The 24874-nt window shown below is 53.4% G+C and overlaps 2 protein-coding genes across 3 annotated transcripts in view; both read left to right on the top strand.

Moving 5' to 3' along the window:
* Window positions 1-24874, top strand: part of HOXB3 (homeobox B3) — a 56461-nt gene that overhangs the window by 15586 nt on the left and 16001 nt on the right. The window contains exon 2 of one of the 2 annotated variants that reach the window (XM_086687082.1): window positions 15299-15476. The gene's annotated coding sequence lies outside the window, so the exon portion shown is untranslated. Of the gene's footprint in view, window positions 1-15298; window positions 15477-15634; window positions 20517-24874 lie in introns of those variants that run through there. The other variant, XM_086687084.1, reaches the window with a different exon arrangement.
* On the top strand, window positions 10671-12572 carry HOXB4 (homeobox B4). Its single transcript, XM_086687086.1, has 2 exons — window positions 10671-11355; window positions 12225-12572. The coding sequence occupies exons 1-2, from the start codon at window positions 10899-10901 to the stop codon at window positions 12521-12523; spliced, it is 756 nt and encodes a 251-aa protein (XP_086543212.1). The 5' UTR covers window positions 10671-10898; the 3' UTR covers window positions 12524-12572.

Consider the following 24874-nt stretch of genomic DNA (forward strand, 5'->3'; position numbering starts at 1 on the left):
TCGACGGGGTCTGCCACCCTGTTACTCCTGGTTTTGCCGGCCTGCCAGCTTATCAACTCCTGTAGATAGTTCCTCAAATTGGACATATGGCGCCTTAAGGGGCTTCTGATCTTTGGGACAAGGAGAGGGCCACAAGATTCCCTTCATTTCCCATTAAAGGATGCCTGCCCTCTGCCTCTCTCCTCTCTTCCCTGCAGCCACTCTCTGTTCCCTGAGCTCTCCAGTCCCTGCCCAGGCCTGACTTAGGAGAGCCTTCACAGGTTTGAGAGCAAAGAGGACAGAGAGCTTGGTGTCCTCACCCTGATTTGAAGATGAATCTCCCCAAGAATGATGAGGCATTGGTATCCCTTGGAAAGGAGACTCCGGTCAGTTCCCAAAGGATCCTCAGCATCCTTTAAGATACCAATATATTTTGGAGGCATAGCTTCCCCACGCTCCCACTCTGGACAAGGCAAATGAGTTGAGTAAGGTGCAGAGGAAGAGTGCAGCAGGGGCAGAATCTGACCTGGGGCCTCCTGGGAAACCCCATTGCCATGTGCCCTGGCCTCCCTCCAACGCCGCCTCCTTCTCTCAGAAACCCCAGACCACCAGGCCCGCCTTGAAGATTTTTTTTTTTGCCCCCTTCCATGTCAGCTCTGCAAACTCTGATAAAGAAACGTGTGGGGCTGGTGTCCCAGGGACATCTGCTGGGCATATCTAGACAGATTTTCCGGAATGGCAAAAAGAAGCCTGAGGCGGGGGTGCCCACTTCCTCCCCGGAGACCAAAACCCTTGAAGGGTCTGGTCTCCTCCTCTAAGCAGCTCCTGAAGACCCTCCGGCTGGGTTTTCCTCTTCTCTACTTTAGGTGGTCTGGGCAATGGTCTCCCTTAAAACCCAACAAGGATGTGTTGGGGGAGGGGGTGAGAGGTGGGAAGGGGTTTCTGGTGCAAGGAGCTTCTTCTCCTTTGCTATAGCCCCCCTCTCACCCCCCCCCCCCCCCCGCCCTTCCCTCCAAGATGTTCTTTGGGAAAGCTGTTCCCCAGTCTGGAGGACTCTTCTCTCCCTTCTCACCCACTTGCTTCCCCTCCCCGGCTGAGCCCAGGCCTCAACCTTGTGAGCTACAGGCTGGTACCCTCTAGCCCATCCTTGCAACTGCCCAGCACCCTCAACCCCGGGCAGGGCGGAGGAGGCAGCCAGGGATTGAGGCCGCAGTTGCCCTTTCCCCCCCAAGGCCAGCCTGACCAGCACTCTGCAGACAATTTGATTTTGATTTTTTTTGTTTTGTTTTATTTGGTTATTTTGTTTTGTTTTGGTTTGTTTCTCTGCGCCACGGGGCGGGAGGAAGTATAAAGAAGTGTAAACAGGAAAGCCAGCCGGCCCTGGAGTTCTTAGCGCCCATATTTCATCGGCGGCTTCCTCTCCATAACTGCAGCACGGACACTTAACCCTTCCCTGGCTGTGAGAATGTATTCCCTGGGGGTGGTGGGGACAGGGTGTGGGGGCAAGATCCAAGTAGAAGCTCCTTTCCCCGGCCCGGTTCCTTTATCCCTGGGGTCTGAATGCTGGGGCAGAAACCAAGGATTCGGAGCAAGAGAGAAAACAGACCGCTCTCCCAAACTCAACCCCTTCCAGGGCAGTGAGGAGAAGGCTCTCCCTGCATGGGCTTTTCAGCTTGGGGACCAACTGGATCGACCAAGGAGGACAGAGCTAGGGAGAACCCCTCCCATGCTTTAGGGTCACTCTTTCCATTTTTGGAGTTTCTAGAAGTAATCAGATTTCGAGGCTGGGATCTGCCCACAGCAGGATTTATCCATTGCTGCAGCGCTGTTACACATCCATATTAATTAACCCAGACACCGGCCTGGAAACTGAGCTGCTTGGGGAGGAGGAGGAGGGGAGAAATAGGGGCCCCTTAAGGAAAATGGACATTTCTCCCTAAGTGCCCCCAGGGCCCAGATTGGAGAGTCCTTCTCCACCAGAATCATGTGGCCTTCCCCAAGCTTGATGTCCCCGCACTTCTCAGCAGGGGCAAGCGTGCCTTCCTCCCCACAGTCAGAATCCACACACAAATATTCTCAGGGGTGGAATTAAACACCCCTCAGGCCTGACTCTTCCTTGTCAGAGGTAGGCTGCCCTGGCCCTCCAAGGGATGGATCCTTTGGTGGATATTCGCAGCACGACCTTTCTAGAGGGCTTCACGCCTCCTCCCCACCTTCCTTCCAACTTCCTCCAGGTAGAAGCTTTTTTATGGTTTGGGGGCTTGTTTTGTTTTTAGTGTTTGGTGGTGGTGGTGGTGGTGGTGATGGCCTTCCCCTTCGTCTTCCCCCTCCCTCCAAAAAGTGATTAAAATCTGTTAAAGGATTTAATTAAGACAGTTAAATGAAAAGGAAGGAGGCGCAAATGAGTTGGGGGAAAAAACCCACACCAAAGCTATTCTCAACGATTAAATCGCCATTTTAACAATATAATGGAGTTTGCATCCTGAAAGGGGAAATCAACGCTCATATCTCATCAATAATTCATAGAGTCCGGGATCACGCAGAGGTCAGCAGACGGGGCCGAAGCGCCGGCCTGCTTGGGGCTCCGAGCCGCTGGAGCCGCTGCCGCATACATTACGCGCCGCGGGCCGCGCTGCCGCCACCTCCGCGGCGGCTTGGGCCGGGGACGCGCCTGCCGACAGGTTTAGGCTGATTTTCGGATTTTTCGTTCTTCCTTTCGGTGAATTTACTGAGACCCCAGATTTCGGGCTCCCAGAGGATGTGGGGGATTTAGGAGACGGGAGAGGACTGGACTTGGGAGCGATTTGGGACTGGTCGCACCTGGCATGTCACCACCTTTCCAAGTTTTAATCTCTTCTCCACCTTTTTTTTCTCCGTTTCCCTGTTTCAGGCGTCTTCTGTCCTGTCTCTTCTCTCCCCACATTTCCACTTGAAGAGGAAGATGCACTCGCTGCAGCTTCTTCTAGCTTCTCTTCCCCGGGGAAGAGGCTCCCAGGCTGCCCGGCCGGGTTCTGGCCTTGCAGTCCGCGTGGTTACAGGCTGAGCCCACATAGCTGTGGCCCTGGTTTCGGCCTCTGAGCCTTGACGCTGTCTTTGATTATAGCGATCCCTGACCTCGGAGCCCTGTGGGGTAGGGATGAATGTGCCCAGGGAGGAAAGGGATCTCGCAGGCCCCAGTCCGGCTTGCCTGGTCAAGATGACCCCGGGGCCAGGTGGGAAGGGAAGGATTCAGCTCGGAAGGCAGCATCTGGAGGAAAAGTAGAGGGAAAGTGCCAGCATGTGAGAACATCTCCCCTTGGAGCTTGAAGGCGGGATGCAGGATAATGTCTCTATTTTGGAAATTCTGCAGGCTTGTTCCATTCTCTGTGTTTGTGCCTCTCTAATTTGCTCTCTTCTGTTTTCTGACTCCCAACGGGCCCCTAGGGAAGGAGGAAGGAAACCTGTCCCTGTGAGAGGTGGGGTCCTGAGAGGGGATATTTGGGCACAAGGGAAACCGAAAGAGCGCAGGTCGCCGGTATGGCCTCTGCGCTGGCCGAGAAGCAGAGGCTGTAACGTCCCCGAGCTGCCAGTAGAGTCCGCCTTAGACCAAGTTCACAGCCAGGCTGGGGCCTCTGAGGCGCCAGCGAGCGGCCGTGCAAGGTGGCCCCGGGCCCGCTGGGTCTCGCACGGCCTGGACACTGAGCTCTCTTTCCAGCCCTTTGGGGACTGTGGCTCCCTCCGCTCTCAAGGAACCCTTGCTCCAAGCTCTCTCCACTCTTCACCCCAGAAACTCCCTCCTCCAGGTCAGCCGACGCGTCTTACCGCGCCCTGTGTGTCCCCACGCCCAGCACCCGCGGCCCCACTCGGGGACAAGAATGGAGAGGATGGGTCATCCAAAGCCTTTCCAGGCACTCCACAGGAGAGACCGGTGGAAATGCGGGAAGTGGGGTCGATGCAGGAAGTGGGGTGGCGTTTTTGTTTTTGTTTTTTTCCGAAGGAGCTATTCAATAATCAAGACTCTTCTTCCCCAGTGCTAAGGCCCTTAGTGGAGGTTGGGGACGGTGGTGAGCGGGGGAGGGGCACGAAAAGCGTTTTTGCGCTTGGATTTCTGCAGCCGGCGCAGCAGAATGAGACCCTGGGCCGTGAGGCCAGTGTTATTGCCAGAGGGGTCGCAAAGTTGGAGGGTCAAAAGTTTACAGCGTGCGTGAGCGGGCGGCGGCGTCTAGCGGCGGGGGCGGGCTGGGCAAGGGGAGGAGGCTGTGTGAGTGGAGGGAGAAGCGAGGGAGCAAGGGGTGCTGGAGGTATGGGAGACGTGTGCTTGGGGAGTGGGGGAGCAGAAGTGGGGTGGAGAGACTGACACCTGGGAAGGGAGACACTGGAGTAGAGGAGAAACCCTTCTCCAAACCCCGGAGCTGGTGGGGTGGGGGAGCCGCACAAAAGAGCGCTGGGGGCATGGAATCCTCTGCGCAATTTTCTCTCCCAAAGATAACCTTTGAGTCACCATATAAAATTTAATTAAAACCTACCCAGCCGCACACATCAAAAAAAAAAAAAAATCCAATTACCCACACGTCCTTGCAGGACATTTGATGGGGCCAAAGACGGCTTCCAAGGTGAAGGCCTGATTCTCACCAACATCAGCCCCACCCTGCTTCCCCTAAAGGGGCCAAACAGCTGACTCCCCCAACTCCCTCTTTGCCCCCAGGCAGGCCTGTTTTTCAGGGTTTCCTAGCCCCCAGGCTGGGTCCAGGCAGCTGGAGTCCATGACTCCTATGGGCTAGGACTGGAGGGTTTCTGAACTCCCATTCCTCTTTCCAAATTGCTTGGGTTTAAGAAGGTGGATATTGAAAGAAGGCTGGCTTGCTAATCCTCGCACTCTCCCAAACCTCCACTTGTGTGTTCATCCAGAATCCCTCTCTTCCTAAGTGGAGGAGGGAGGGGAAATGAGAAGGAAAAATACTGAATGGCCTCACAGAGATCTTTTTAACTGGAGTTGAAACAAGCGACCTGAAATGAACCTCCAATCCATGCATTAGGCTGCGCTCATAAGTAACATGTTTACAGGGACTCTGTAATTATAGCACCAGGGCATATGCCTATTTTTGGTCTTTAAATGAGTGTTTGTTGTGTTATGAAATGTCTTCATCTTCTGTTCTAAGCATTGGGTATAGGAGGTGCGCTGTGGGTGTTTGTCCTGAGAGTTTTCATAAAGATGCCTTTTGAAATATGGCCGGAAGAGACAACAACTTAATGGCAGATTTTACATCAATTTGCCCCAGTTTTTGCCTAACCAGTTGGGTGTGGGTCCCCATTTCTACTCAGCCTTGGGACACGTTTCTCTGAGGAGTCAGGCCAGGAAGGAATTCCTGAAGTCCAGAAGGGGTAGAGGTCAAAGCCTGAACAGGAACTCCTGTTCCTCCTCTGTGTCTTCTTCCTCCTTTCCAGGACAGAATGCTAGCAAATTTATGGTTCTGTGGACTAGCCTGGAGCAGCCAAAGGGCCTGGGCTGGAGAGGCCTCAGGAAGGGGAAAAGAGGGTCCTCAGCCATCCTGGCCAAACCAGGTGTTTGGGGATGTTCTCTCCCATCTCCCTGGGCTAGGGGGGTATATCTCCCTGCAGACACTCGCCCTAGACTTAAACTGGGTGGAAGGGGAGTCACCTGACCTACCTCTGCTGGTCCGTTGGAGGCTGGAGAAAGGGGAAAATGTGTTGTTGACAATCCACCAATTCTAATCCTTGAGAGACAAATCAAAGAAAGTCTCTGAGTATTTTTAATGCCTCCTTGCTTTATTCCAGTACCTCCTTGTGGTGGTGATGGGGGTAGGTAAAAAGAGTTACTGTATAGATGAGAAGTGGTTTTAAACAAAAAACGGGGGGGGGGGGGGAGTGGAGCATTGTTTTGTTTTTAAAGGGAAATTAAGGCCTCTGAAAGCCAAGTCCCAAGCTTTGACCAGCACAGTCCAGCTCCTCTCTCAGGGTTCTCTGTCTTTCCCAAATGTGCTGGCCTATGGACCAATTCTCACCCCCACGAGGTGGAGGACTCATTCCTGGGGCCCTGGAGCCTCCAAAGTTTGGGCAGAAAGGGGGCTGTCTCTGGCACTGGGGAATGGAATAAAGCAGATTGAGTATGCAAGGGGGTGGGCATACAGGCCCTACCAATGCAGCCATTTAATAGTGAAGGCAGGAGGGAAGGGGGCTCCGGCTCAGGCCTGCTCTCAGGGACCCAGATCCCGAAGGCCGCTTCTCCAGGTACCATCCTCCCTCATAGGCCCCAAAAGGAGCCCCTGTGGAATCATCCTACCCTCTCCCACTTTTCCCTGGGAACCAGAACTGGCAAAAATACAGGAGTGATGGAATATCAAGGTGAAGGTGGGGCAGGCTGAGCCCTATCGGAATGGGACTTTTTTGGGGGTGGGGGTTGGGTGAAGGGAAGAGAAGGTTCTGGCAAAAAAAAAAAAAAAAAAAAAAAGTAGAGCTGGGGAGGATGAGCTGAATCAAATTCCTGCTCCGTCATTTTTCTCCCAAGTAATGACCTGCGCAAAATTCAATATGACCGAGCGAACTGCGCCAGCATATTATAGTAACTGCCGGCTCGTGGGGGAGGCCCGGAGAGGGGTGAACCGTAGGTCACAGCGTCTAAAAATTATTAAAATGTTCGAGAGCCTCGTGACGCGCCTAGCTGTTTAACAAAGACTGACAAAGTATGAGATTAATACGAAAACTTGCGCCTCAAAAACAAAAACACATCAAAAAAAAAAAAAAAAAGTCTTGTTCCGGCCTCCAAGGAGGCCCGGAGCTGCTGTGCCCGCAGCCGCGGTTCGGTTTTCCGGACACACAATAGTGGACAAGAGCGAGCTCCTCTGTGGCCGATCGGGCCCGAGGGCGGGTCTGCGGCCGGGAGGGCCGGTGAGTACTCTTGCCCGCTCCCTCTCTGGGCCTTCCACTCCTCGGTGCGGCCTCCGGTGCGCGGGCCGGCTGGGGGCTCGCCTCCTCGACCCTTCGGTTTCTCTCCCTCGCTCTGTGCCCTCTCCCGGGCGACAAAAGGTAGACGGATTCCGTGCGGGCTGGGCACGCCCGGGACAGCGAAGGGGGCTGAGCAGTGAGAGGTCACTCTAGCAACCTGTGGCTGCCCGGGGGGGAAGGCGGCCGGCGAGCCAGAGAGCGAGCGGGGAGTACAGGGGAGGTGGCTCGGGATGCGCGCGCAAAGCTTTTTGCTTTTTCTTATTTTTATTATGACTACTCCTGTTAGCATTCTTTTGAGGGTGGAAGGGAGAGGCAGCCCCCGGTTTTGGTGAAATCCGTCTAGGGAGTGGCTGATAAACCTTGTCGTCCACCCATCGCGGCTGCACTCGGCTGGTGGGGGGGGGGGTGCGGCGCCTCGGTGGGATGGGCAGGTGGTGGCTCCCAGCGCGCAGAAGAGAAAATCTCTGCGCTCTGTCCCTAAGATCAGCCATACCCAGCCCCGCAGTGTCTCTGTCTCCCATACCTCTCTCTTGGGGTGCTCCGAGCACCTGGGCTGCATCCTTTGTGAAGTGCAGAGCAACAGAGAGTCCCGGTGGCCGGCCTAGCGGCCCTCCCCAAATTCGGAAAAGCCGACTGAGTTGGACGGGTTTCAGAGAGCGAGCGAGTTGAGAAGGACAGGAGGTATGGGGTGGGGGAGGGGCCTGGCCAGTTGGAATGGGTCGTGGAACCCCTGACTAACTGGCCTTTGATAAAACTTGGAAAGATCCCTGCTTGAGGTCGCGGGGCTGGTGGGGGTCCTACCCAGGCATTTTGTCTGTGGGCCCAGGGCCAGACTCTAGTAGTCTCTCTAGGTGCCCATGTGGGGGGGTCTATTGGACCCTCTCTTGGCAAAGATCATTAAAATATAAGTGTGGTGTGGTGTGGGGTGTGTGTGTGTGTGTGTGTGTGTGTGTGTGTGTGTGTGATTTTTCAAATATATGCAAGTCAGCCTGGCTGGGCTGGGAGAGTGTTGTTGTTAGAAATCAGGCCCGGAGGCCAAAATTGGCAATCTGGATTTAGGATAGAAAATCAGAGGGTCTCTGGACATAGTTTCTGGCAAGTGGGAGCACTCCTCCTACCCACCTGCAAGGGTCCCAGAATTGTGGATGGGCAGAGACTTCTGGAATGTGATGGTTAGAGGGTTGTTTTTGTGTGTGTGTGTTATGGCTGTATTTGTTAATGAAATTGATATGATTCTGACTTGCTCACCAGGGATGCAAGTATTTCTCAGGGAGATGGGTAGGGAGTCTGGGCAAGGTGGAGGCTTTCTCTGCGCCAATTCCCCTAACCCTGTGCTGGCCCTCAGCATTCAGTCTAGGACCCAGTTCCCTCCAGCCCAGTCCCCAGTCTCCCAGTTTAGTATATTCAGCAGTTACTGGGACCGTCAGGAAGTTCATTCAGAAACCCCAGGTTCCCCCAGGTTTCCCAGATCCCCATTTTGGTCGCACTGCCAGCGACCCTAGCAGGTGGCAGAATGAGCAAATTTAGACAGAGAGAGTCTGCCTGGGGCTAGGGTGGTGGGAGAAGCGGGGTTCCTCGCACACTTCAGGGATTATCCCCCTTTTCTGGCCCCAGGAGGTATGGGAGTTTGGGAGGGGCCAGAATATCATCTGGCTGCATCTTTTATGGTTCCTCATTGCCCTTCATTCGGAAATGAAACGCCTTTGATCTTTTTCTCAGGTTGTAAATGGAATTGCCCGTCATTAAATATCCGGGGCCCCATCTGTTTGGTCTCCCAGCATTTTTCTTTACAGCTGTTTCTCTCTCTTTTTACCATTGAATTTTTCCAAAAGGACTTTTATGACACCTCCTTCACACCCAGCCGCCTCTCCCTCCTCCCTTTGCTGAGAGGCGCCTTGGAAAATATCTAGATATTCGTTTGATGGCAAACTAAAGGCTTCGAGGGGCATGGAGGAACCGATTGGGGTTTTGTTTTTCTTAAAAAAAAAAAAAAATAAAAGTCCTGGGGGGAGGGGAGGGGCGCGAGGGCACCCAGAAGGGCCTGATTCTGACTATGCTGCAGCCTCAGGATGACCCTTCCTCCTTTTGTGCTTAGCTAATGTTTACATCTCATAATTCATGCGCCGCCCAGGGTTGCGCCGCGGCCGCGAGGTTCGCGTCCCTTTGCGGAACCGGCGGTTTCAATTTCTCTCTGATAGAAGAGAAAGAGAGTTGAAAACCTTGTAATCCCCAAAATGGACCCGCAGTGCCTTTTCCTGCTCCCAGAACTCAAAAGTAGAACAAAACGAAATAAAATCAAAGCACTGAAATCACACCCCAAACGAGAAGAAGGCGCGCAAAGTGGGAGAACTGGAAAATTTCTGGGCCAAGAAGATCTGTCTGTCTTCTGTATATACCCTGTAGATCCGAATTTGTGTAAGGAATTTTGTGGTCACAAATTCGTATCTAGGGGAATATGTAGTTGACATAAACACTCCGCTCATTTTTTTCCCGAAGAAAAAAAAATTTTTTTTTCCCAAATGAGGACCATCCGGTGACTGACCACACGAAGACTCCTTCCTTTTTCTTTCTTCTTTCTTTTCCTCCCTTACTGGTTAGAGACAGAGGAATCATCTACCTGAATTCTCCCACGCCTGCCCCTGGAAGGCTTGGTCCCTTTTCGCTTCTCTTAATAGGTTAATATTGCTGGTGGTGTTTTAATTTTATTCTCTCCCTCAAGCCCACTAATTCTCTACTCTGGGATCAGGGAGGCTTTACTGAAAATCCGGGGGGGGGGGGGCGGGGAACGACTATCGTCGTCAGTGGGCGAAGGCACAGAAAATCGCTTTTCAAACGGATGTTGAGGTCTCCTTTTCGTTTGGGATCAGAACGAGAGGGCCTGGAAATATGCAGTTACGAAGGGGTGTTATTCTGTGTGTGGGTCACCCCCAGGGCTCCTACCCCCAGCATCATAAGGATGTGAGATTTCTCTGCACTGCAGAGGCGGCTGCATTAGCGGCAATTAGAAAGTCTGCACACCGTGATTAGCATTGCTCCGGTGGTTTTGGAATTAGCAAATTGCTATTCAGTGTGCTCTCAAAAGTTGCAAGATTTTTACTCCAGCGCTCGTGTTCAGTGTGAGAAACCAAGTCATTTCTCCCCGCTTGGGCCGCGTTGGGCGCGGGGAGGAGTGGATAGGAGAAGGGAACGGAAGGACTGACTGACACAACCAAACTAATAGCGCAGCTAAATGCGATTTGGAAGGCGAGGTCTCCCCGAATTAGTGCATGAATTTCCTATCGATCCGCCCGCGGTTCCATTCATCTCTGACAAGTCCCTCCGTGCACCCGCCTGCTTGCTCCCGACGCCTCCTCTCTCACTCCCTACCCCTCCCCAGGCGACTGCAGAGAAAAGCCCCATGCTCAGTGCCTCTCGCCCCCAATGTGGGTTCCCTTCTCCAGGCAGAGCCCCCAGGCTGTCTCTCACTTAACTCCGTCCTGAGGAGGGGATGGGGGCCTATGGAAGGCAGAGAATGCGGGGTGGAGGCGAGGCAGGACAGGAGGGGCTGCACCGGGAGCCCCAACTTCCGAGGGGATCCGGGGTTGTTCTCTGCTCAGCGCCCCAACAGGCCCTCCAGCGGCAACCTGCCCTGTTCCTCTCCCTCTCTCTCTCCTTCTCTGTCTCTCTCTCTCTGATCCCGGAGAGAGCCTGGCGAGGAGGCGGTCGCCCCGCAGGAGCCCTATGTAAATCCTGGTGTTGGGTGGGTGGGGAGGAGGAAAGAGAAGAAGGGGAAATAAACCTCTTTGGCTGGAGTAGGGTCCGGGTGAGCAGATTTCCTTATCCGGGAATCGCAGGCGGGGCGGCCATTGGCTCCGGGGATCACGTGGGCCCCTAACTTTGTTCACTTGACAGTAAGTAGGAGGGCTTTCGGAAACAGGAAAACGAGTCAGGGGTCGGAATAAATTTTAGTATATTTTGTGGGCAATTCCCAGAAATTAATGGCTATGAGTTCTTTTTTGATCAACTCAAACTATGTCGACCCCAAGTTCCCTCCGTGCGAGGAATATTCACAGAGCGATTACCTACCCAGCGAGCACTCGCCGGGGTACTACGCCGGCGGCCAGAGGCGAGAGAGCGGCTTCCAGCCGGAGGCGGGCTTCGGGCGGCGCGCGGCGTGCACCGTGCAGCGCTACGCGGCCTGCCGGGACCCCGGGCCCCCGCCGCCTCCGCCGCCGCCCCCGCCGCCCCCGCCGCCGCCCGGGCTGTCCCCTCGGGCTCCTGCGCCGCCGCCCTCTGGGGCCCTCCTCCCGGAGCCCGGCCAGCGCTGCGAGGCGGTCAGCAGCAGCCCCCCGCCGCCTCCCTGCGCCCAGAACCCCCTGCACCCCAGCCCGTCCCACTCCGCGTGCAAAGAGCCCGTCGTCTACCCCTGGATGCGCAAAGTTCACGTGAGCACGGGTGAGTGCGTGGGCACCCCTTCCCCCTCCTACCCCCGGTGCTTTACACCAAAGGGACCTCGGAGGCATGGGGGGGGGGGAGCCTGGGGGAAGCCAATTGTCCCCGCTATAAACTCGCCATTGCCGGAGATTTACGGTCGCCTGTTTTCAGAGCCACATAATTACATCCCCCATAAATTTTTATGGCCTGGTGGGCCCCGCGCCTTTGAAGTCGGTTCCCCATCCTCTTTGCCATTCTCACCAGCGACTTTTTCGCCAGGGAGATGCAGTCTCAGTGAAGTTGGAAGTTGGGGAGGGGTGGGAGAGGTGGGGGAGGAGAAGGAGGAGGGGGTAATCTGTATTTGAGCGGAGAGTTGAGTCAACTCCCAGTATTTATTTTTTCCTTTCTTTCCTCTAGTCTGGCTCCTTGGCTCGAGAAATGGGCAAAAGTTTTTACTGGGGGCAGGCGCTGCTTGGAATCTGAGCACAGAGGGTGGGAACTAACAGAAGAAAGGTTTAGGGAAGCCCCCCTCCCTCTTTCACCCCTCATTCTCCCATCCCGGGGCCCCAGGCCAAGGGGGCAGAGAGGAGCGGTTAAAACCTTGTGGAGATTCCTCTCTGCCCCCACCCCCCTCTCCAGACACCCAAACAACAACGTGGAGACAACATAACCCTCCAGAACTTTGAGGTCTCTTTCTCTTCCTGGGGGCCGCTTTCTTCCCTTTTCGTCCCCACCGCCCCCCCCTCCAAGGAAGGAGAGGTGGCGGGAGAGGGAGGGAGGGAGGGAGGGAGGGAGGGAGACGCTGTGTTAGCTGGAAGAAAGGGCTCTCTCCCTCCTCCCTTTCGGGGCAATAAAACTTTCTCTTTCTCCCTCTCTCTGTGTGTGTCCAGTAAACCCCAATTACGCCGGCGGGGAGCCCAAGCGCTCTCGGACAGCCTACACTCGCCAGCAGGTCTTGGAACTGGAGAAGGAATTTCACTACAACCGCTACCTGACGCGGCGCCGGAGGGTGGAGATCGCCCACGCGCTCTGTCTCTCCGAGCGCCAGATCAAGATCTGGTTCCAGAACCGGCGCATGAAGTGGAAAAAAGACCACAAGTTGCCCAACACCAAGATCCGCTCGGGTGGCACCGCAGGCGCAGCCGGAGGGCCCCCTGGCCGGCCCAACGGAGGCCCCCCCGCGCTCTAGTGCCCCCCGCGCGGGAGCCGCGAACCTCGGGGCGGGGGTGGGTTGTGAGCGCTGGGCGGGGGGGGGGGGGGGGGGGGGGGGGGGGGGGGAGCGGCAGGGGGAGATGCGGGAGGGGACCCTGGGGCCTGGGTCCGCAAAAGCTACCTGCCCTCCCCCTACTTTATCTATTACACGAATAAACGCAGAGGAGGGGGAGGGGAAGCTTTATTTATAGAAATGACAATAGGGAGCCAGGCGAGGCCCCCCAGAAGCAAGGTTCAAGTCTCTTGCTTTCTTCCTTAAAAAAAAAAAAAAAGAAGAAGAAGAAGAAAAAGAAGAAGAAGGAAGAAAGAAAAAGACAGAAAGAGAAATAGGAGGCTGCACTCCTCGTTTTCAGCTTTGGCGAAGATGGATCCACGTTTCATCTTTAATCACGCCAGGCCCAGGCCCATCTGTCTTGTTTACTCTGCCGCGGAGAGGACGGGCCTCGGTGGCGACCATTACCTCGACACCCGGCTAACAAATGAGGCCCGGCCCCGACGCCGCCGCCTCTGCTGCTGCCGCTGCTGGAAGACAGCCTGGATTTTCTTTCTTTGTCCCCCATTCCTGACACCCAGCGAAAGCACCCTGTGACTGCCAGATAGCGCAGTGTTTTGGCCACGGTAACACGCGCACACACACACACATACACACACACACACACCCTCCTCCCCCTCGGTGCCCCTCCATGGGCACACTGACTGCTCACCCCCTTCCACCAAGGGGTGGGGTGGGGGGCAGCAGCAGGAAGGGGACACGTGGAGGTGGGGGGTGGCCTTGGCACCGCAGGACCAGGCAGGGAAATTGAGTCCAACAGAAAAGAGACCCGGAGACCCGAGAGGGCCTTCTTCTGGAAGGTCAAGCCATTCCTGGCAGAGTGAGGGGCCAGCTGAGTTCTGGAAGCTGGGCGCAACCCTCTGGCCAATTGAGTTGTGCAGCCAGGCCTTCTCTCCTCCGCTGCAAATGAATGTGAGACTAGCACAGAAAATGTGGTGGGGCCTCCCGGTCTGGGAGACATATTGCAGAGACCTCTCCCATAGTTTATCATTGTTTTGCATTGATTATTATTATTATTATTAATTATTATTATTATTATTATTATTATTTTATGTCATGCGCGTCCTGTCTCCTGTTCTCTCTCTGACATTCCAAACCAGGTCCCTTCCTAGTTCTGGGGCTGCCTGAGTCTAGAACCCTTCGTTGGCGTGAAAATTTTGTGTCCTGTACAGAGTGACAATAGAAATAAATGTTTGGTTTCTTGTGACCAGCACGGCGTGTTTTTGTTGAAACCTTGATGTAAAGATACAGACGAATGCCACCCAGCGTATATTTTAAGCATCTCAGTCCATTCGGCCTCACATTGTATGTGGTTGAGGATTTTTTTTCGAAGGGTCCAAGGAGAATTTCTATCTCAGAGGACTCCAAATTGTGGTAGCTGGTTTGTTTTCCTTTTGGGGTGGGTGTGTTTTGTTTGGGGCTTTTAATTTTTTCCCTCCAGTCCAAAAATGGATTGAAAGTACTGGGAGGGCCGACTCCAATCCCTAATGGGGGGAAAATGTTTCATTGTAGGACACGAGAGGCTTAAGTATGGCAAAGCCTTTCATATCGTGATTTATTTGTCATAAGCAAATAAAATGCGGTTAAGCTGTCTCTTTCTAGACAGACGGCTCTTTGCTTATTAAGGTTCGGAGGGAGGATTTCTGCGAGGCCGGCCTCTTTCCTCCCGCCTAAGAAGGTATCGTTTTCCTCTGAGGTGTTTAAAGCTTTAATGAGTCTAATTTTTTGCACAGATGTTTCTGGGTGTTTGCAGGTTTTCAGAGTATTTTTATATTACAAAGGAGCTAGCCGGTGCCATAGCTCAAACTCTGACAAGCAAATAGATAATCAAGAAGACAAATGGCCTCTTTTGTGAAGCCCTGCTCCTGTATTAATTTTCATTTTCTTTCTCATAGAAAGTATCGAAAGTACGACCGGGGACCAAATAGCTTTCTGTCTCTGAGGTCCCAGTCACCCCTAGAATGGAGTGGGGGAAGGGGGTGGGGGTGCCGATGACCCTCACAAGCTCTGTCGGGCTTGGGCCGTTTTGGGGCAGCACCCAAGAGATGTGCTTAAGGTCCGAGGGCTCCAGCCTCGGGGTCTCTGGTCTTGTGGTGGCCCAGGATACAGCCACCCGCCTCCAAAAAACTTGGGGCTCGAGAGAGCATATGCAATTAAAAGTCGTTTTTCAGTCCCATCTCCCTCCAGAAAATAAACATAGCTGATTCCACCAGCACGTTTTTTACTGTTATTTCTTTTGTATTCCTCCGGTTTGCAGCGCCCGGGAGTTTGAGGCTGGGTAGGGCCTGGGACACACAGGGCCGGTGTCCACAGCACGGGAAAGGGCGCTGGAACTGCCCGTTGAAATGCTCCTGGAGGTCTCATTTAAAAAAAAAAAAAATTGACAGGACCTGGAGGCGAGCTTTGTTTTGGTCGAATCGCGGTGTGATGTTTAACTGCCAAAGGGATACCGCCCTTAGTGGAGGGGGAAAATAGTCCTTAAAAAGCATATGCCCCCCCCAGGAATGTCTCTATAGAACCAAATCAAAGCTGCTCCTTGGAAGGTATGAATAGAATAAAAAAAAGATTTCTATGGAGCTTAAAGTTCACAGCCATTCTGTGTAGACAAGAGCTAAGAAAAATGTGAGAATTATACAGAAAACCATTAATCACTTCTTTTCTTTAAATACGTATCCTCTCTCCTTTGTTATTATTCAACAGCAAATCTCCGCAGACCGGCTGTTGGGGGAAAAAAGTGTTAGCTGGCTCTCCCGGATCTGCGAGGGGGAAAAAATTTGGAACCATAAAGTTGAAAACTTTTTTCTCTCAGTTTGGAAGAAGCCCTTCGTCATGAATGGGATCCGCAGAATTCAGGCCAGAGGAGGCGAGAGGCGCAAAGGTAACAAAGCCCCTGCCTGGGCTGCCTTTTTTTTTTTTTTTTTTGATCATTTTATGAGCTCTTTTTACAAAGGAAAGAAGAAAGTCTCTCGCCTCCTTCTTTTCCTTTTTCAACTTTCTTCGCTTTTTTTTTTTTTTTTTTTATGGTGGATGCTTGGTCAGATTTGCTGCCTTTTATGATGACTGATGCTCGGGTCAGAGGGAGAGAGAGGGGCCTCACACCTGGAGAGTGTTTGAACTGCTTGGGACTGAGGTGTCAGGACCCCTGAAAAACCCCAGAGAGGGTGGTTTGTGAGGCAGCTCTCAGAAGTGCTTTTTCGGGTTTCAGAAAATGCAGGCGGGCCTGGGGGGGGGGGGCAGCGTGTGTGCATGTGTGCGTGTGTGGTGATGTGCACATGTGGCCCGTGTGTTCTGTGACTTCGCTTGTCTACACTGGTGGCTTGCGTCCCATATGTCTGTTTACCGGTGAGATGTTGTCACTGCCGCCTCCTGGAAAAAATGGAATGCAGTTCTTGGATGGAATGCCCCAGGCTTGGAGCAGGGTATAGGTAGATGTCGGTTTGTTGTCGTTGTTTTTCCTTTCCTTCTTTTTGTGTCTAGCTTGGGATTCTAGACAAATATTTGCAACTCTGGAGCAGGAAACTGTTCCGTTTACAGGCGACGTTCGTTGATGCCGGAATCTTCCTTTTCAACTCTGCCCCCCTCTTCTTCCTGGAGGCTCAGTGTTCAATTTGGTTTCCTTTTGCTCTCTTGTTTTGGGGTCTCTGTTCCCCCTTCTGGGGCCCTGCTTCTGAGGGTGAGGTAGCCAGTGGGCTGTGCCCGAATGTGCTGGCTCTTTTACCCTGGGGCTCACTAAGGGTTTGGAGGCAGGAGGCTGGCAGGAAAGTTCATGGAGAGGCCACGTTTTCTAGGCGATTAGCTCAGTATTAGAACCACAAAATGACCTCGGAAGCCCCTTGACCTCTCTGAGACTGGACAGTGGGCTGGCTCCTGCCTCCTGCCCAGGAGGGAAAGTCCTACCTCTGCAGGGAGGGGTACTTTGAGCTGTTGTCGTGGCCCCACCTTCGTCATCTCCCTCTAGCCCCCAACCCCTTCTTTGCTGACTGGGAATTTCTGGATTGTTTTTCTATTACTGTCCCCTGGGGAGAAAAGGAGTGAAAATTTTAGCCCTGGGGTGCAGTTGGGGGAAGGGAGTAGGGTGCTGATCTGGATCTCTGTGTAGGACTCCTTCCCTAGGCCAGGTTCTAACCACCGCTCCCCCCCCCCCATGTCCAGTTCATCTCTTGTTTCCTGTTTCGCTTGGAGGGAGCGGAGGGAAGAGAGACAAAGGGAGACGATATGACAGGTCCACAGGGCTTCAGGGGGCTTAAGGGACAAGCCCCTGGGTTCTCAAGAGAGGGAAGGCTCCCCACTAACAGTCCCTTGGAGGTTACTGTCTCTCAAGGTCTGATATCCAAATTCACAGCTTCTTAACCCATTTTTCTGAAGTTCCTTTGTTTAGGAGACTATTCCTGCAATCTCTTGTGCCCCCTTCCCCTAATCCCCAGTCTCACCCCAGCTTCTCACACAGCCCATGGATACCTTCCCACCAGAGGAGCAGGAGAGATGGGAGAAGGGTCAGTACAGGCTGTTCTGACCATTTCCAAGGACAGTTCTGCCACATCAACCAGAGTTTTAGCAACTTTGAATTTTAAGAGATGCGTGGAGAATTTGCTAACATGGAGCCTTTCCAATTCCGTTTTCTACTTGATATGTCTGAAAATCCATACCAGCAACCAATTTTTTTTTAAAGAGGAGATAGAGACAAAGAGACACAGAGAGAGAGAGAGAGGGTGAGAGAGAGACACGGACAGACTGAGACTCCAGCTGGGAAGAGAGGAAATGTTCCTTCACTTAAAACCAGGAGACACAGAACCTTGCTGGGATGTGTGTGGGATGTTGGTTTGTATTTTGTAAATCGTCTCAATCGTCTCCTGTCACTTGGGGACTCAGTCTCAGGCAAGAACTAACTGGCGTTGGTTGGTATCATCTCCTTTGTCCCTGAGTGGCATGATAAATGCAGGGGCTGGAGGCCTGGGGCAGGAGAGGAAGTGGGTAGAAAGGTGAGCTGGGCTACTCCTGGATTGGAAATGTTTGAGGTTCATGGGAGACGTGCACCCATTACTCATAAGGGCAGATAACCAACTGTGGGCCTTCTTATAGTCCCAGGTGGCAAAGATCTAGTCACCTGGGACTTTACAAAGCTGCTCTCTGCAGAGTGAGGGGTCCATCAAAGGGAAGGAGGGGGGAAACCATGGAAGGGAAAGTTGGGGTTCATTCAAGCGTTTCAGCCCCATAGGCCAGAGCTTCCAGATTTCCCTTTTCCCTCACTTCCAGACCCCAGTCTTTTCAGGGGCTGGGCAGTCTCCCCAGCTAGACAGACTCACCTTCACCTTCTACAATTCTGGTGGCCACCCCATCCTCATCTTTGGCCTCTCTTCCCTCCAGGCCCCTGGGCCCTCCGGATTCACCCTCTTCCTTGCACTTACTGGGGCAGAGGGGCTCCTCAGTCCTGCCAGAGCCCGGGGAGGCCACCCCAGCGCCCGTGGTGGGTCTCCCTGGGAAGAGTGGCCGGCTGGGGAGGGGAGTCTGCTTGGAAAACGGAGTTGGGAAGTTTCCCAGCGTGAGCTGAGCGCTGACGGATTTGTGATCAGCCATAAAACCGGCGCGTTCAGATTCGTAAATCAATCTTGCCTCTCTCGCAGAATGAACGTTCGCTTTATCGGCAGCAAGAAAGCGCTCAGCGCGCGCTCAGGCGCTTGTTTATTTGAACACGGACATTCCCAGGATCCGAAAAGAGTGTGGGCATTTTAACAGAAACTGCCCAGCGTGTCTTCGTGTCATTTTGCGGTTTCTTTTCCTTGCCCTTAAAGACAATTTCTCAGGTTTCAGAGATTGCTGTCTTCCCCTGCTCCTGCATATTGCTTCCAATTTCTCTCTCTCGCTCGCTCGCTCTTTCTCTCTCTCTCCTTTTTTTCTTTCAGACTTTAGTGGACTGTTTTCCTATAGGGGACCGTTTTTAATGCATTTGTGGCCAGGACCTTGCAAGGAGTTGCCCTGGCTGGAACCAGGCGCAGGGCCCACATCGGGAGCCCGCTGAATTCAATCCCAGTCTGTGTTTTGTATCGGGACAATCAAAGCCGACCACCCCCCTACAGAGTCTGGGCCCCGCCGGCGCCCCACCCGTGCGTCGTCGGGAGCGGGATTCCGAGGAGGCGGCCGGGGCCAAGCTGCCGCCACAGCTGGAATTTACGGGGGCCGCCGAGTGCGTGCGAGTGCAGGGTGGCTGTTTCTTTGCGGGTGGTTAAGGCATCTGGGTCCTCAGCCTCTTCCCCTTTGAGTTGTTTTTGGGTCAGACCTCTCCAAACAAACCAGTGGCGGCCCCGCGGCCCCTGCTCCCCTACCCTAAGCCGCATTGATTCTCTCTCGTGTCTGCTCCAGCCGGCGCGGCGGAGGCCAGGCTGCCCCAGTTGCTGCCGAAGATAAGACTGGGAATGTGCGGACAGGGGCTCCTGCAGGAATGTCTTTTCTGCTCCCCTTTGCGCCCCCACCCCACGCGATGGCCCAGGACTCCGATTCTGGTTGCTACTGGTCTGCTCATTCTGGGGCCAAGCTGTAAGTGAAGGTTTGGGGGATTTGGGTTTTTGTTTTTGTTTTTGTTTTGTTTACATCCGAGGTGAAGGACTGTGTGTCCGCTTCCCTCTCCAGGCCTAGGGAATGGATTTCCCCTATCATCCCTGTGTTTAACCCTTTAATATGCGACCCCCCTCCCCTTTGCCCATTGATCGGTCTCCATTGTCTGCTGATTGGGAGCTCAGGGTACTGACACCTGGGGAATAGGGACCCTGGGGCTGCCAGACTGACTTCAAAGCCTTGTCTTTCTTCCCTTTCCTTCCCCTCTAGTTCAAATCTTAAGCCGTCTTCCCTGGTGTGTCAGGGGTGGAGGGGGTCACCGAGATGGTGTGTGACATAGGTAGACCGAGCCTGAGTGCCCACTTCTTTTGTGTAGAAACCCTAGTCTGAGTCTTTGTGTCTAGAACATACTCTCAGTTGGTCAGTAGAATTTGATTCCTCGTGGTGGTAGTAACACAAGGGGGGGCGGGGAGTTCCCCTTGCGGGTATTCTCAGCTCTGGGAGCTCCAGAGTCGTCTCTTCATCCTGTCCCCTCTCTGCCCCTTCAAAATGTACCACAAAAGATCAGAAAGAGCATTAAAGCCAGAAGCCCCATTCTTCATGCCTATGTACCGCGGACTTGTGGGGAGTGCTTCTTTTGAAGCTGGTCCCTTTAGAAATGTTGTTGCTTTTTTAGGAGAGGGGGAGTGGGTCCCACTAAAATAAATATCCTAGGAGTGAGGGAGAGAATGGAGTTGGGGGGAATCCTAATCTTAAAGGACGCAGAGAGACGAGCTGGAAGCTGAGAAATCCAGAGGCTTGGAGCAGGGCTCTGCGCCCACCCCACCCCCACCCCCCAGACGCCCCTGCAGACTATTTCTGCACCTCCACGAACTAAGCAGAAGCAGGAGGAGAAGGGAGAGAGGAGAGGTGGGCTGTAGGTAAGTGTGTGTCTGGGCGGGGGTTGGGGGGAGGTTAGGGAGCCGTAGGTAGAGTAGGTATAGATGTGAATGTGGGAGACCAAGAACTTGCTACTCTTCCATTGGTGGGTTGGGGGGAACCTATTTTGCAGGAAAATTTCTCCTCCTGAAGGGGAAGGTCATAGTGGTCCTTTGAGTCTGAAATCGAAAGACCCCCTTCCCCCTCCTGGTCACGTGATTCATTAAATAATTAATGCCGAGGTTGCAGAATAGATATGTATTCGTCAGGAAAATCGCAGGCTCGGTCTCCCTGTTTCTGACGTGCAATTCAACTGTCCTTTGAAAAACAAGCCTGTACCCCGAGAAAAAAAAAAGAGAGAGGGGGAGAGAGAGGGAGAGAGAGAGAAAAAGAGAGGGAGGCAGCAATAAAACAGCCCCGCAGCCGGAGCCACACCGCGGGCTGGGGTATTGTAAGTAGAAGGGATTTCTCACTACCTACCGCGTCTTATGTGTCCATGTAAATTTATTGTTTGTTATTAATGTTATTGTCGTAAAATGTGACAAATAGCCATCTTCATTTCCTGCCATTTCTCTTCACACGGTGCTCTGTGTGTTTATACCCATTGAGGCATTGCATAGAGAATTTAGGAATATTCCTCTTCTCTCTCTCTGTCTCTGTCTCTGTCTCTCTCTCTCTCTCTCTCCCTCTCTCTCTCCTCCAACCTTTTTCTTGATTTATAGCAATATGGATGTCAGCTTCTCGGCCGGCATGCCAGCCATTGTGTGTGTGTGTGTGTGTGTGTGTGTGTGTGTGTGAGAGAGCGCGTGTGCGCGCGCGCGTCTGTGTGTGTTTGTGAGCGAGTTGTGTTGTTTATGGCCATGTCTTCGATAAATCATTTCTCACGGAAAATGATGTGGAAGCTGGGCCATTTCTGCGGCCGGGAGAGACTGGCTCTCGGAGCTACTCCTCCCTCTGCTCTGCTCCCAGGAGTTGGTTATTTCAGACGATTTACAGTAATATATCAGCAGTTAATATGAAAGCTCTATAGCTGGAGGTCTTAAATTACAGCATCTGTGATTATCAATTAAGGCAAGATTTGTATAAATTTGGTAAACCAGAAATGCCTCATTGGCATATAAACCCAGTCAAAGACCACGACCTAATATAAAAATTATATTTGCAAGCCTGATAGAGCCAGCATTCCTGAAGCAGCAGACAGAGCCTCATTTTTCAGTGGTTCCCCTCCGGGAGTTTGGCTGCTCCGTCTGCAGCCCAGGGTAAAGGACCCAACTCTGAAGGCCGAAGGAGCCTGAGGGCAAGAGAAGTGCAGGTGGAGGAAGAAATTACTGGAGTTGAAGGCAAAGGTTTTTGTAATCGATGGGGAGCAAATTGAAGCCCTCTGCAATTGGAAGGGGCTAGAAGGATTCAGTTATGGTACTGAAGCGTCATCTATAGGGTTGATGTGTGTGGCACGGTGTCGAGGGTGAAGAAGGAGCTACCCACATTGGGGGAGATGCGGTGGGGGTCGGAGGGTGAAGGGCAGGGAGAGAAGCTGAAAGCCTTGGCTGCTTACCCTCCTGGCTAACAAAACAAGGAAATGAATTCACACCCCAGTAGCCTTCCTTCGACCTCCTGAAACAAAGAAAGTTTCCTCAGCAGTGAGGGACTATGTGTGTTTGGGGCTAACGCAAAGAGAAGTTCTCCAAGTTTTTCTAGAAAAGAAATGTTCCGGGAATCAGGTGGTCCCAGAAAGTTGGTGAGTGTTCCAGAACACGGGGTGTGTTCCCCTCCCTAAGCCCCCATCCAAAGAGGGAGCAAATGGGGTGCATATTGGGAGGAGGAGAGCTGGTAACTTTCCCCTCGGGTTTTATGTGGGGGGGGGGGGGTCAGTCCCTTCCCGTTAGGGAAGAGCCTGATGGGTCCAGAGCAAAGCCAGAAATAGCTTCTGGGGATGTTCTACACTGCGCCCCAAAGTTGTGATGGGTGAGGAGCAGAGGGCCAGAACCTTTGCCAAGTCCGATCGGGGCTGCTGGCTTTTCCTTTTCTGGCTGGAGCCTGGCCAAGTGACTTTATAGCCACGATTATCTGTGATATTTAACTCTGCCTGCTAGTGTAAACCTTCGAGCAAAAAAATTAGAGTGACGCCGCGCCCAGGTGTTAATTATTCATGGCATCAGCCTCGTGGAGTGTCGGCTTAGGCCCCAGTCTTGGGGCATCCAGGAACTCGCTCCCATGCTCTGCTCCAAGTGGCACGGAGCCCCATCCTTGTTAATAGACAGATTTGTGGGTGCGTGGTGGGAGTCTGGGTTGAAAAGGGTTTAGGGTAAAAGAGATCAAGACCCTAGGCTGGGATGGGTGGGGGTGTTATCTGGTCTGGATAAAAGGGACTGGGGAGAATCTGGATTCAGGGGTAGCTGTTGACAGGACTGAAGATTGTGGGGGAGGAGGGAAGGGCTGGGGGGAGGCAGACTTGAGGGACAGAGGCTCTGACCCTTCAGGCCCTCTCTCTTTCAGTGTTGGAGAATCCCACACATACATGCTCGCTCTGGGTGTGAGAGGGGAGTATGTCTTTCTCCTTCACCTGGGAAGTTGCAAGGCGGGTGTAAATGTGGAGAGGGTGAGTTCGCCCCCAGATCAGTGTTCCAGAATTTAGGCCAAAGTCTTGGAATCCCTGAGAAGGGAGAAGGAGTACCTCTTCCTTGGAGAGGAGGAGGGACATGAGGAAGAAGGAAGAGGGTAGAATTGTGTTTTATTAGCTTCTGAATTCAGCCTGTTTTGGAGGATGGGGAAAAAGAGGGGAAGGCTGAAGGATTTGCTCCTTGGGACAGGTCACAGCTTGGGTGGTGGGGGGTGGTAGGTGAGCTGGGAGCCAGTCCTACAGGCTTCTACCCCGGGTTACCAACCATCCTTCCTTCTCTGTCCCTCTTCCCCCTGCTGCTTTTGCCTTTGACGTGGATGTCTGATCCCCCTCTTATCCTCTCCATTCTCTCAGCGCCCCCCTTCAGGTCTTTGTCTCTTCTGGCCCTGGGGATCCCCCCCCCCGCCCCTTCCCATTCCCCAACTCACACTCAAGTCTTCCCCCAGGAGACAAAAGCGGGGAGATCATCCCTCTCCACCATTATGTTATCTTTTAGTTGCTGGCTCCTTGTTGAATCTCTCCATGTGAGGCCTGATGCCCAGGCATATAGGCCTACCCCCAAATCCGTAAGTTTGCAATGACTTTGTTGTTGTTGTTTAAACACACACACACACACACACACACACACACACACACACACACCCTTGGTTTATTTAGCCACAAAGCATCCTGCCTCTTATCAGTTCTGTGTGTGCGCGCGTGCACACACACACACACACACACACCATCCCATTTGCTTTTGTGCTGTTCAGGGGATGGAGTAGAACGTATTTAGTGGCAGGGGCTTTCGGAAAGCTGCTGGCTGTTTCCATCTTCTTTCCCAACTCTGCTGGTGTCCACTTTCTCTAGTAATTATAGTGTGTATCCCCCTGCCTGTAAGAAGCTGGGCTTGCCAATGTTTTAGCCATCAGAGGAACTGAGTAAAAAGATGAGAAGAGAGAGGATGAAAGGAAAAGAGAGGGCCTCAGAGAGAGAAGCAGCAGTAAGATCCCTTTCTGAGGGGGGGAAGTTGAGGCAGAGCCCAAGGAGGGGGTGACAGGGAGAGACAAAGCCCAGTCAGAGGGGCAGAGAGGCTGTCCTGGGATAAGGAGCTCCACAACTTGCATGGGTACACACACACACACACACACACACACACACACACACACACACAGAGTTAAGTGACAAGGAGGGAACTGGGAAGGGAACCACTCACTTTGCCCCCTTCTCTGTCAAAGAGAATGTCTCTGTGATGGAAGGATGTGTTACCCCTACAGATGAAAGGGCCCTCAGGCCAAGGGCCACGTTGCCCCCAAGGAGAGGGGCAGCCTAGTAAGCGAGCCCAGAAGTGAATTTCTGGAGCTACTAAGTCTTTCCCGGGACTCAGTTCAAACTCCCTGAAGATAGAGAGGCAGAGTATGAGAAGACAAAAGAGGCCGTGAGAAAGGGACAGAGACCGCAGAGATGGTTATTAGAAAGGGTGCGGAGAGAGAGGGAGAGAGAGACATGGAGAAAGAGCCCAACCGTTTGGGGAGGGCAGCCACAGGGAGAGGGGAGGGCTGCAGGGGTCTGGAAGCTCCTCCAGACTCGGTGCTTTCTTTACAGGCAGCTGCCCAAAGCTGGGGCCGTCCCAGAAGCAACTGCCTCTCGAGTAGGCCCTTGGGGGTGCTAAATCAGGTCTGAGGCAGCTGGGGCAGGAACTGAAGTGTCAGGGAATGGCCAAGACTACCTTAGCACTTTTCCACGGCTCCCGCCAGTAACTTAATGGCTGGAATCTCCCAAAACAGAATTCCACGGCGGCGGTGGGGGGGGGGGGTAGCAGGCGGTGGATTTGGGTCAGGCTCTCACACCTGGGCCCTGGAACCCTTCCTCGGCCTCTCTTCCCCCTGGCGGGTTTGGTCCCTCCTTTCCCCCTGTAGGGACGCGGAGAAGAAGTTGATCTGCCAGCCGCCCAAGAACTCTCCCTTTCACCTCCAATCCACATCTCCTCCCTGGAACCCCCGGCCTGAACCGACGGACGCTGCCCTCACTGATCTCCTCCCTCCCCCATCTTTCAGGAAAGAAAAGGAAAAAGGGGAAGCAAGCTCCTACCAGCCTAAGCAGCTTTAGAAAACTCCAGGGAACCTGGAAAATGCAAAGCCTCTCGCGCCTCTCTCTCGCACCAGTCCCTTTACCCCTGCCACCGCTCTCTCTCCCCACTGCGCACCCCC

This window comes from Puma concolor, chromosome E1, assembly GCF_028749965.1.
Source record: "Puma concolor isolate L17-30 chromosome E1, mPumCon1.1.hap2, whole genome shotgun sequence".
Taxonomy (NCBI): domain Eukaryota; kingdom Metazoa; phylum Chordata; class Mammalia; order Carnivora; family Felidae; genus Puma; species Puma concolor.

What these genes read in the sequence shown, in the direction of transcription:
- HOXB4 (XM_086687086.1), top strand. Translation starts at nt 10,899, where the DNA reads ATGGCTATGAGTTCTTTTTTGATCAACTCAAACTATGTCGACCCCAAG. An exon ending in CAAAGTTCACGTGAGCACGG is followed by an intron (nt 11,356 to 12,224) that starts GTGAGTGCGTGG and finishes GTGTGTGTCCAG; the next exon opens with TAAACCCCAATTACGCCGGC.